Raw genomic sequence first — 13,189 nt, 5'->3', positions numbered from 1 at the left:
GCGACTACAACCCATTGGGCAAAACGTCATGGCTGCCTATGTGGATGCAGATGTTCATTAGACAGGTCAGGGTGCATTCCACTAGTGCTCAGGTTGTTTTGTGGGCAGAGCTTCCGCTTTTGTCTCCTGTCAAAATTTGCCAGGCAGAGACGTTGTCCTCCTTATACACTTTCTCCAACCTTTACTGCTTGGATGTTAGGGCTCTTGAGGACACAGCTTTTGAATGTGTGGTGTTGACAGGACTGCAGGCAGCCTCCCTCCCTTTATGGGAGTAGATTTGGTACATCTCATGGGTGTGAATTGGCATGCCTGAGTGCAGAGGAAGGAGAAATTACTACTTACCTGACTGCCTTTCCTCTAAGGAAGGCGGCCAATCCACAGCCCATCCTGGGCTGCCTACTTGCTTTTAGTTTGTCCTTTATATGTGGATGATTTTGTTCATTTATTTGGAGAGCTCAGTGTTTCCCATTGGTTGGCAGTATGAGTGATTGACTGTTTTAAGTCATTTTAAAGTATAATCAGTTTGTCCACAGTTTTAGCTTTTCTAGAAATACTGGCAGGCCTATAGGTTGGTGACATCAGTGAGTCAGCTTTACTGATTCTCCATCTACTGGTAAGAGTGCATAACTTACTGGTATGGATTGTCCTGCCTTCCTTAGAGGAAAAGAAATTCAGGCAAGTAACTTCTTTTGCAGTTGGTTTTGAGATTCCAGAAGATTTAAGCAGGGGAGGCCGTCAGGTGGTAAGAATACCAGACCCCTTAGTAGATGCCAGTCTTTTTGATCCTCATAAAGGCAGAAAGGATGGAACTTATAGCTCAAGCAGGTCCTCTTTGTCATTCCCAATGAAGTTTTGGGGGCTATTGGAGGAGACTGGTCCAAATTTTCAGATCAGTGGGTTTTAGAGGTGATTAAAGATGGATATGCATTGGTGTTGTGCCATCCTGTTAGATGATTTTATAGTTTTTCCTGGTCATTCTATTCACAAGCTCAGTTCTGCTTTTGGACGGATTGATGCCTGTCCCAAGAGACATGGGAGCAAGGATAGTATTCAGTCTATTTTGTGGTCCCCAGAAAGGGTGGCAAGTTTCATCCAATTCTGGATTTGAAGTATGTAAAGTCCTTGTCTCATTTCCAGATCGAAACTTTAGTCTGTTATCTGGTGGTGATACTAGGTTGTTACTTTTTTAGTTTGGTCTAGCAATGGCTCTGTGGACCTTTTCAAAAGGTTATGGTGGCAGTGGCTGCAGCTTTTTCACTGGAAAAGCATTCTAATCCACCCTTATCTGAATGATTAAATTCACTACCAAATCCAGCTCCTGCAATAACTGAATTACTCTTTGTACCCAATATGCTCTCAGGAGCCAGCATCACCTGAATTAATGAAAAGCAGTCTCTTGCCCCCTTAGTCTGGAATATCTGGATGCCCTCTTTGAAATAAAGTTGCATTGTATTCACTTGACGGATCAAAGGATTCAGAAGCTCCGAAGTGGGGCATGCTCTTTGCTTGTAGTGCTATTTTCAGCTGTTGGGCTCTGTGGTAGTGGCCTTGGATTTGACTCCATGGGTGAGAGCATAGCATATGAAGTCTCTTCAGAAGGCATTGTCCTTCGGTCACAGAATTGCATGGAATTGGGAGTGGACCTTGAGCCTTCATTCTGGGTAACTGACAATGGATGCTAGTTTGGGCAGAGGAGCTCTTTGGGTTGGATGGCTTAAGGAAGCTGGCTGGTTCATTTTGTTGTGTGCAGGTTCAAAGATCCTCTGGTTTTTCCCCAATTCCATACCCATGCTGAACACTTGCAGTCAGCTTATGAGAATCGATCACACATTCATCTACCCTTCCCCTCTTTTTTTTTTTTTTTTTTTTTGTTGTTCCTATATAAATAGCAATAATACTCAGAGGGTAATGATATGGAAAAGGTAATGCTATATTTCTTAGCAATAGTAAGATTACAAAAGAGCATTATATAAAATAGTTTGTTATACGATTTACTAAGCTGAGCTTTGTACACATTGGTGGCAGTTTACTTCCCTGAGAAATCAGGCAGACGAGGAGTTTGCACAGGGGCAGGAATCATAGGGCAGTGCTAGAAAGGGGGGAGAGACTCTTATCAGGCATTTATAGTCTACTATTGTGATCACTATAGCAGGGCCAGCTAGTTTACTTCAATGTTCTCTTACCCTAGCCTGACAGTACCCCGGTAGAGTGTCAATCAAGCTAGGGCGAGAGAACATTGTAGAAATCTCATATTTGTGTCTTTCCTCACTCCAAATGATGTCAAATCTTCACTGAGGTGTACTGTGCTGTTAGTACGTCTCACTCTGCATGTAAAACTGGCCCAAAAAACTCACGGCTGTTAATTGCATCAGTAGCATGGGATCTTCTTAGTGTTTGGGTAATTGCCAGTTTCTTGTGGCCTGGTTTTGGCCTCTGTTGGAAACAGGATGCTGGGCTTGATGGACCCTTGGTCTGACCCAGCATGGCAATTTATATTCTTAATACATAGCCTTTTCAATTTACCAGTCAAAAGTCCTCAATAGGGGGAGATCAATACACAACTCAAGATGTATTATACATTACAAAGAAAAGAAAGAAACCAGTATTTAAGCAATCCTTCTTCATATCAATCTAAATAGATTGCAAGAGTGGGAGCTTCCATAGGAACCGGTGATTATTTTACTCTAGAATTGGGTCAATTGCAGGGGATCAAAAAATGTTTTTGGTATTGCGATATTATTAAATATCAAAAATCCATCCTTAACGCTGTCAATTTCCAAACATGTATTAGATATTTATGACCTTCATACTAGGCTTCATTGTGTAGTTCTTCAACTTTAAAACTCAGCCTTTTATTTAATCATTGGGTCACTTGAATAATATGACCAATGTCCCCAATTCTGTGATAAAATTGGACACAAATATTTTTATCACAGAATTGGGGACATTGGTCATATTATTCAAGTGACCCAATGATTAAATAAAAGGCTGAGTTTTAAAGTTGAAGAACTACACAATGAAGCCTAGTATGAAGGTCATAAACATCTAATACATGTTGTATATAAGAAATTACTCAAAACAAAAGCGACAAATTTTAGAGGGGGAAATAGTGTTTCAACTATTACCACAAGAAATTTAGATTAGACTAGAGACAATATCATCAGCGTATGCTCGAGGAAAGTTTTATCTGCTGTCTATTTAAATAGAGAATACTTAGCCAAATGGAGGTCATTCAATACCCAACCCAAAAGGTTGGGTATTGAATGACCCAAAAGGTATTGGGTTGGGTATTGAATGACCTCCATTTGGCTAAGTATTCTCTATTTAAATTTTGGTAATAAGCTGGTTCAGAACTTTCTAATAGATGCTTTATATTAAAATTGGAATTTAATAAATTTAAAATTACAATAGTTACTTGATAGATACAACTTAGAAAGACATGAGACAAATTAAGTCTTTGCTCATAAGGCTAACTACTGCCTGAGGCCCATTGAGGGCGAGACACAGCAGATTAAACCTTTCCTTGAGCATACGCTGATGATATTGTCTCTAGTCTAATCTAAATTTCTTGTGGTAATAGTTGAAACACTATTTCCCGCTCTAAAGTCTGTCGCTTTTGTTTTGAGTGATTTAACTGAGAGGTGTTTGCTTCTGTTTTGTACATAAGAAATTGCCATGCTGGGTCAGGCCAAGGGTCCATCAAACACAGCATCCTGTTTCCAACAGAGGCCAAACCAGGCCACAAGAACCTGGCAATTACCCAAACACTAAGAAGATCCCATGCTACTGATGCAATTAACAGTGGCTATTCCCTAAGTAAACTTGAGTAATAGTTAATGGACATCTTCTCCAAGAACTTATCCAAACCTTTTTTGAACCCAGCTACACTAACTGTACTGTTTGGAAATTGACAGCATTAAGGATGGACTTCTTGGTATTGTGATATTGATTACATATTCACCAACAGTCCAAGATTGTATACGCAGTGGTCTGTATGGTTAGGAGAGAGTGATATTTAATCAAACATTTAGAGGGGAACTTAAGAAAAAAAGCACTCCCCCACTTGTTGAACCCTAGAACACATAAGAATAAATTGGTTTTTTCTGAGTCTGTTTAGAGACGACAGGAAAGATTTTCACTTTAAGTTACAGGAAAGTTTCAGATCTGTGTCAAAAATAGTTTTAATAACCAGTCTTTATTAGGTTCAAGGACAAAGGTAACTGTAAGCATAGCTAGAAAAGCCAATTCTGTATCTGATGGTGCTACATCCAATGTAGCACCATCAGAAGGTTCCAAAGGCACTTGTGCTGCATCTTATACTTCATCTGAGCTCCTCTTAAAAGATGGCAATAGAATATCTTAGACTGGAGGAATAGCATTTTCAGGCATATGGAGAATCTCCATGAGATTCCTCCTAAACATCTTTCTAGGAGACACGGAAGGCAGCTTGGTCAGGTTTATAAATCTGAGATTCTTGTTCCTAACAAGGTTTTCAACTTTCAGAGCAAAATTTGTGTGTTCTTTGATAATAGCCTCTTGAGTTTTAACAACATTTATCTCCAAATAGACACAAGTTGTTGACACAAGTCTGTGGTATTTAAGGCCTGAACACACCTTTCCAGACCAGAACAATTCTGAACTAGAGGAGACAATTGCTGAGATTTATTTTCCAAGATCCACAATGCAATCCCAAATTGCTTCCAAAGAGAAAGAAGGTAGTCTTACCAAGAGAGACAGCTGAGAAATCAAATGGAGCTCTGGGTTGCAGCAGATTGCGAGTTCAGTCTCGCCCTAGTTCAACTTCACCTGGTGGTCCTGAGAGACTCACAGGACTCGCCACTGCATTGTCTTCTGCTCCACTCCTCACAGGTGTCACCAGCCTGACTACTTAGTCTGTCGATGCACTTGGAACATTCTAACCAGCAGGATTGCAGGCTAGTGTTCTCTGCGCTGGGCTCAATGGAGGTGATGAACATGGGAGAGAAGGGAGCTCATTCCCCTCCCTCTCTCTCCAGTGGATGACTCACCAGTGTGGATAGACTGCAGACAATGTGGACATCCATTGGGCCTGTCACAAGAGGCTTTGGGTGGACTGTGGGAAAGGTCCTGACTTAAGCTTCCTCTTGCATCCCATAGTAGGTAAAATTTAAGAATGAGAAATAAGGTAAACAGTGTTTGGATCTCACTCAGGCTATGTACTGACTGGCCATCTTGGATCTCTGCCTGTTTCACTGCGTCACTGCTTTGTAATGGCTGTAAGCACCACAACAGTATGGCTAAGATTGGTATAGTACCCTCTTTTTTTTTTTTTTTCTTCTCTCCTTTTCTTCCAAAGGTGGCTTCTTTTCATCATAACCAGGTGGAATGTCTGTCCTCCTTTGATAGGGATTCATGCTGAAAGGAGTTTGGGCTGCTGCAGCATTTGGATGTGTAAAGGATTCTCTTGCAGTACTCAGATTACAAATAGTTTTTGGAGATCAGATCATCTTTTTGTGTTTAGTGGCCCAAAGAAAGGGGGAAACAGCTTCCAAAGCATCTTTATTCAAAATTTGTAAACCACCTATTAACATTTTAAGTTTCCATAAAAATATTCATAATACATGTAAAACAAACATAATTGGCAATAAAAATAAACAAACATAATAACCTGCAGTAGCTGTTCTAGCTAAAGTAGCATATTGACTTGAAGTGATTACGTCCAACTGACTAAAGTTCATACCTTACCTAAGTTCAGGACACATTAGGGCGCAAGCTGCTTCTTTGGTGGCACTTCATTTTGGTATTTCAGCTGGAGATTTTTTAAGGTGGCAGCCTGGTCCTTGTTGCATTCTTTTGCAAAACTATCATTTGAATGTTCATAGAGGGAGGTATCTCTGCACCAGAAGTATTGAGTGGCTTTAGCAGTTTCCCTTCCATTTCAGTATGTTTGGATTTAGCCCATATATCTGGACTGGTCTGGCTAGATGAAGGTGAAACATTTTGTCTTCCCTTCCTTGAATCTAGCTACACCAGTCTAGGACATAAGAACTTGCCATACTTGGTCAGACCAAGGGTCTATCAAGCCCAGCATCCTGTTTCCAACAGAGGCCAAACCAGGTCACAAGAACCTGGCAAGTACCCAAACACCAAGAAGATCCCATGGTACTGATGCATTTAATAGCAGTGGCTATTACCTAAGTAAACTTAATGGACTTCTCCTCCAAGAACTTATCAAATTCTTTTTTAAACCCAGCTACACTAATTGCACTAACCACATCTCTGGCAACAAATTCCAGAGCTTAATTGTGCATTGAGTGTAAGAATTTACTTCAATTAGTCTTAAATGTGCTACTTGCTAACTTCATGGAATGCCCCCTGGTCCTTCTATTATCTGAAAGTGTAAATAACCACCCTGCTTCTGCCAAACATTATCTGCACATAGCACAATGCTGCTCATGAGTCCTGTAGCTAAGGAGTGAGGCAAGGGTTTTTTTATTGCTGTATTTTTGTAAATTTTCTCATTCCTTGAAAGACCCCTGATGGGGACTGATTAAAATTTGGGAGTTTTTCTAGCTGGTTACAAGTAATACTGGTAGGCTGACTTCAGTGAGCTTGTTCTGTCTTCATCTACTGGTTGGTGGGTATAATCCATATGTCTGTATTTGTCTGGATGGATTCAAGAAAAGGAAACTATCAAATTTCATCTTATACTTACAAATTGAAGTCTGTAAAATCAAGTAATGTGGGTTGTCTCCCTTCCAGCAGATGGAGTTGGAGAAAAGCTTGAAAAGTGCTCTCTTATAGCCTGGAGCACCCTCTGCATCCCTCCAGTATTTCTCTGACTCCAGCAGATGAAGGTTGCAGAACATGAGGTTCCCCATTTCAGCTACAGCAGGATAGAAGTTTAGATTTCTCTCCCTCATTCCTTCTTAAATTCTTTCACTGTCTGGATGGATCAAGTTTAAAAAAAATAAAATGGATTTCTGGCTTCTCAGTTACTTCCAAGCTTGCAGGCAGAACTGGTAGCAGTATAACCTGGCATTTTTTAGAGTAGATTTGGTAAGTTTTTGTACTTTTTCCTTCTCAGGCTTCTGACTTCCAGGGGTGAATGTTGGTGGTCCAACCTCTCCCTCCTCACGACGGCCCGCTGCCCTGAGACGCCACCTTCCTCAAGGCAGCACTAGCAGAGAGGCGACATTCCTCTGCTTTTTGTAAAAAGCCAAGTCATTGTTTTCTGAGTGGAGGTTCTCTTACCCACTCCTGCCAGGCTCCAGGGATGTTTCTCATTTATTACCAGACTTTCCCTTCCCCCATGCCACGCTCAGCATGATGTGCTGCCTGGGACGTGGCTCTCCAGCAAAGGCATTTGTTCGAGGAGCCTCCCCGGCAGGGAGGGTCCCTCGAGGCCGGCTGAACATTTGGCTTTGCGTTCCCAGATGAGATTGCTCACTGGGGGGGCCGGGCCCAATCCAGTCTAGCATACAAATGGCGGCCATTTTGTTTTCCGAGCCAGGCGCTCCTAGGCAACTAAATGAGGATTCAGACGGCGGTTTTTCTCCTTCCCCACCAGGTTTAACTCCGGTTAACCCCCTGGGCAAGGGGGCAACGCCAGGGGACCTTCCTACATTCTTCATTCAGGAGCTCCATCGGAACATCCACCCCCCCCCCCAGCCTTTTTTCAGCAGGTTTTGTGCTTTTGCAAAATGCTTATTTGGCCAGTTTGGAACAGCACCAGGATGCATCTTCAGGCCCCCCCTCCTCCTAAGGTGATTAGATTGACAGATCCTCTGCAGTCCACAGCAGTTCCTCAGGGATCCTCCCGAGTCAGGGTGGTCCCCTATCCGGATCCTTCTCCCCAGGGTGCTCTGGGGCCGGACCAGGATGATCTGATTTCTCACATGCACATGGAAGGGGATGACCATAGGGTCTTTTCAGAGAGACTAACTTGATCCTCTCATTCCCCATGTCTAGCAGAGTTGGATATTGAGGCTCCACGGGGGCCACGAAAGGGGGCACCGTTCTTGCCGGAATGCGTCCACCAGCGAAAACATTTTTCATCCTATGCTCCTTCAATTGCTATCCAGAGGATGGGATTCACCAGTCTAGTCTGAGAGTAGGAAGGGCTATGGACAAGCTCTATCCTCTCCCGGAGGAATTCCTAGAACCCCCTCAAAGTCCCCAAGGTAGACGCGTCAGTAACAGCAGTCACAAAAAGGGACTACCATCCCAGTCGCGGGTGGAGCCGCCTTCCAAGACCTCCAGGATCGGAAGCTCGAAGTCTACCTCAAAAGGATTTTTGAGGTATCAGCCTTGGGGGTAAGAGCCACAGTGCGCAGGTCTCAGATGGGTCCAACAGTTGCTCAGTGCTTAAGACCTGCCACAAGAGGAAGCACAACAGGTGGCACGCCTAGAGGCGGTAATAGCTTATGGAGTGGATGCGCTATATGACTGACTTCGCATCCTGGCCAGATCAATGATATCAGCAGTCTCTGCCAGGCTTCTCCTCTGGCTCCGTAATTGGTCGGCTGATTCTTCATCTAAAACTCAGCTGGGATCTCTCCCCTTCAGAGGCAAATTACTGTTTGAGGATCTTCAACAAATCATCAAATCCCTGGGAGAGAACAAGGTGCATAAGCTGCCAGAGGATCGTCCTCTGACCTCCAGGACTTTCAATTCTACTAGAAGCAGATTCCAGGGTCAGCAGCATTTTTACAGTCGAGACCAGCCACTCAAAGACCGCCTTCCTCATGGTCACAGTCCTGGTCTCATTCCTTTTACAGTCAAAGACCAGCTCGAGACAGCATCCCTCAGGAGGCCTCATCTAAGTCTTCCCAATGAAGAATTGCCAGCCCACTCTTCGACCCCCAGATAGGGGGATGTCTCTTCCTCTTCTACAAGGAGTGGGTCAGACCCTCAGACCGATGGGTTCTGGATATTCTACAGCATAGCTACGCTTTAGAATTTGCTCAACCCTCTCCCAAGGGACAGGTTTCTCTCCCTGCAGGCCAGTGAAGAAACGTAGTACATCATATGCTCGACCGGCTCATGGACTTAGGTGCCATCCTCCCGGTGCCCCAAAGGAGCAAGGGTTAGGCCATTATTCTGTCTACTTAGTCGTCCCCAAAAAAGAAAACTCCTTCCATCCAATCCTGGATCTCAAGATGGTCAACAGAGCCCTCAGGATCCCACATTTCAGGGTGGAGATGTTACGCTCCATAATATCTGCGGTACACCGCAGAGAACTCCTAGCCTCCTTGGAGTTGGCGGAGGCTTATCTCCATATCCCCATCCTCAAGGAACATCAAATCTTCCTTTGCTTCAAAATCCTCTGTCAACATTTTCAATTTCAGGCCTTACCCTTCGGCCTAGCGACCGCTCCCCACATCTTCACCAAGGTCATGGTGGTGGCAGCAGCCCTACGGAGGGAGGGGATTCTAGTCCACCCCTACCTGGATGACTGGCTTATTCGAGCGAAGTCCCTGGACCTTTGCCAGCAGGCAGTCAACAGTCTTGCGGCTTCTCCACTCCCTCGGATGGGTTGTCAATTTTGCCAAGAGCAGCCTTACTCCCTCTCAGGTGCTCAACTTCTTAGGAGCAAGGTTCGATACCAATTTGGGCAAAGTCTTCCTGCGTCAGGACCATACTCAGTCGCTTCTCTCAGGTACAGCGCTTCCATTGCCTCTCACTCCCCACAGCATGGGACTATCTCCAGGTCCTGGGCTTGATGGCTTCAACTATAGATTTGGTTCCTTGAGCCTTTGTGCATATGCATCCTTTGCAGAGGGCATTATTCTCCCGCTGGAAGCCAGTGTCTCATGAGTTCCAAGCACTCCTTCCGCTGGCAGAAGTTGCCAAGGGCAGCCTGAGCTGGTGGCTCAGTCTGGATCACTTGCTGCAAGGAGTGGTCTTGGAGATCACCACCACGGATGCTAGCCTCTCCGGTTGGGGAGCTGTGTCAAACGCAGTCTGCACAGGGACGACGTACGTCGGTGCAAGCAACGTGGCCAATTGTCTCAAAACCAGAGTGATTAGTCTTGCTTTGAAGCATTTCTTCCCCCTAGTTCATCGCCAAGCGGTAAGGATACTCAGTCAACGCCACTACGGTAGCGTACATCAACCATCGAGGAACAAAGAGCTGCCATGTCTCTCAGGAGATGGACAAGTTAATGGTGTGGGCGGCACTCCACCTCTCCCGCCTGGCAGCACCCCACATAGCAGGAGTGGACAATGTCCAAGTGGATTTCTTAAGCAGTCAACACACAGATCCTGGAGAGTGGGAACTCTGAGAAAGCAGTGGCTCTCCTCTTTGCCTGATGGGGGACTCCCCATCTGGATCTGATGGCCACTCAAAAGAACACGAAGGCTCCGTGCTTCAGTCACAGAAGGGAGCACGGTGTGGAAGGAGTGGATACCCTAGTCCTCCATGGCCATGAAACCTCCTACTTTGGGTTCCCGCCATGGCCCCTGGTGGGAAAGGTGCTTTGAAGAATAGATTCACCAAGGCCCTGTAATTCTAGTGGCACTGGAATGGCCACGAAGACCATGGTTTGCAGACCTAGTCAACCTTGCGGTGTACGGACCTCTCCACCTGGGACATCTTCCCAACCTTCTGCATCGGGATCCTGTATTTTTTGACCAGGCAGATTGCTTCTGTCTTGTGGCCTGGCTTTTGAAAAGCACAGGTTGAGGAGACAGGGCTACCTGGAGGATGTTTCGACCTTCCTGAAGGCTAGGAAGACTTCCACTTCCACCTCCTACGTGCAGGTGTGGAAAGTCTTTGATGCCTGTTGTGAATCCACAGGTGTTTCTCCACGTCTCGCTTCAGTAGTCCAGATACTATCCTTCTTAGTGAGGCCTGGAGAAGGGGTTGGCATATAAATTCCCTGAAGGTTCCGGTGGCAGCCCTTGGTTTCCTTGTCAGTCACCTGGATGGCGCTCCTCTTTCGTCACATCCTGATATAGTTCGGATTCTAGGTGGTCCTCCTTTCGAGCCACTGAGAAGAGCTACCCTCAAAGACCTCGCTCTGAAGACAATTTTCCTGGTGTCCATCTGTTCTGCCCACCGGATCGCGGAGCTTCAAGCTTTGTTGTACAGGGAGCCTTCCCTCAGTTTCACAGATTCGGAAGTATCCTTGAGCACATTTCATCTTTCCTGCCAAAGGTGGTCTCTGCCTTTCATTTGAATCAGTCTGTGGAACTACCATCCTTCCCTGGTGAGGATCCCAGAGACCTTGGACAGCTTGATGTGGTTTTAGAAGCACGGCTAATTAAAGGAAGCAATCTCTTCAGCATACACTGGTGCTGGTCGGCCACCTCCAGAGGGCATCAAGGATCTTTCGCTTCGTGCTCAAGCAGCTTCTTGGGCAGAAAGCCAGGCAGACTCTCCGCAGGACATATGCGGAGCAGCTACTTGGAAATCGTTGCACACCTTTGGAGATTTAAGCAATAGTGACGTCCAATCACCAGGTTTTGACTCCTTTTGGCGCTCAGGTCATTCGAGCAGGGCTATCCAGAGCCCACCCTATGTAGGGAAGCTTTGGTACATCCCACCATCTGGACTGATCCGGGTACATACAGGGAAAAGAAAATTATTCCTTACTTTCGTTCCTGTAGTACCGCAAATCAGTCCAAATGCCCACCCTAAGAGTGGGATAATCTACACAGTACTTTTGAATATCAGCTCGAATGATTAACAGTATGAGGACTGTTCGTGTATTGCCAATGGTTCCTTTTTGCAAGTTTGTTCTCACTATAATTTCTAATCAAAACATTCTTGTACATAGTTAGTTTGAGGTTGGTTTACTTGATCCATTCCATGGTTTCTTCTTACTTTGATATACTCAATACTGAAGGGATTCAGAGGGCACTCCAGGCTATAAGAGAGCACCCTTCAAGCTTTTCTCTGACTCCATCTGCTGGAAGGGAGACACAACCCATTGTCTGGACTGATCCGCGGTACTACAGGAACAAAAAATAGCAGGTAAAGAATAACTTTCTTTTTTTGGTTACTTCATTGGAGCAGCTGGGAAAGGAACACCATTGGGAACACCTGCCACTTCCCCTCCACCAGCTCCTTCCCACCACTGTATTTCAGATGAGCCTGTTCATGCATCTCTGGCTGTGGCCATGGTTTCTGCTCCTAAGAAGGTAAGTGCAGGCTGAATAGCTAATGTGTGAACTCCAAAATGTTGACTCAGAACTCTCCCCCATCCTGTCTTGCAGCATCCCCTTTTATTCCAGACCTGCTTACATACACAGCTCTGCCAATGTATCAGTCCTGCCCTGTAGCACCCACTGCTATTCCAGTACCTGTCATACCCTCCCCCCAACAGTTCCATCAATGACCTTAACTTTTCTGTGACTGTGTTTGTTTCAGGATGACAGGCCATCATTGGTTAAACAGCAAAGTGTTACAGGTAGGGAAAATATTTCTTAAACATTTACTCTGCTTTTGTTTCCTTCTGCAACCCATGGCAAATCCATTCTGGTAAAATGCATTTGTTGTAAATTCAGGCTGTGGCAAGGGGCTGTAGCTAGAACCTTGGTCTCTGGATTTTCTAGCACTTAATGCTTTAATCTCTCTACACTATAACTGTAATACAGAATGGTTTGCTACTTACATTTTTGTAAAGCTGTTTGTGGTGATTGGGTTTTCTATTATCTTCAGGGCCCAACATGCATCTTTGGAAGAGATGGAAAAGGGAGAGCAGCAGGATGGCATACAGAGCATGCTTTCCTATGTGTACACTGGCACTTGGCATAGAACCTTTTTTCCATATTTTTTTTTTTGCCTCAACATGAGCATTTCCCAGTCTGAGTAAACTGAGTGTAGCAGGTGCTGATTTGATTGTCCTCCAGGGTCACGTGCCCAGGAGGGAAAGGTTAGGATGTCAGTTTATAGTTTGGTTTTTCAATTATTAGGACATTCTATAGAAATAAAGTTCCTAGATGAAATAAATGACCTGCTTCATGGAACAACTGGTAAAAGAACCAACAAGAGGGGAAACTATTTTAGTCCTAGTTCTTAGTGGAACACAGGATTTGGTGCAAGAGGTAACTGTATTGGAGCCACTTGGCAATAGTGATCATATTATCAAATTTGACTTAACTGGAGGGAGTGCAAAAAGAAATCTACTACGACAGCATTTAACTTTCAAAAATGAGGAAAATGCAAAGAAACTGAAAGGAGCAACTACAAAGGTTGAGTTTA

General features: G+C 44.7%; 1 protein-coding gene across 3 annotated transcripts in view; it reads left to right on the top strand.

Annotated features, from left to right (window-relative positions):
- TSC1 (TSC complex subunit 1) overlaps nt 1–13,189 on the top strand; it is a 178,302-nt gene that overhangs the window by 75,728 nt on the left and 89,385 nt on the right. For all 3 annotated transcript variants that reach the window (XM_029611266.1, XM_029611268.1, XM_029611267.1), the window contains exons 11-12: nt 12,002–12,126; nt 12,356–12,395. In XM_029611266.1, coding sequence (XP_029467126.1) covers nt 12,002–12,126; nt 12,356–12,395 — 165 coding nt within the window. The remainder of the gene's footprint in view (nt 1–12,001; nt 12,127–12,355; nt 12,396–13,189) is intronic.

Source organism: Rhinatrema bivittatum, chromosome 8 (genome assembly GCF_901001135.1).
Source record: "Rhinatrema bivittatum chromosome 8, aRhiBiv1.1, whole genome shotgun sequence".
Taxonomy (NCBI): domain Eukaryota; kingdom Metazoa; phylum Chordata; class Amphibia; order Gymnophiona; family Rhinatrematidae; genus Rhinatrema; species Rhinatrema bivittatum.
This window is presented reverse-complemented; position numbering and strand designations above follow the sequence as displayed.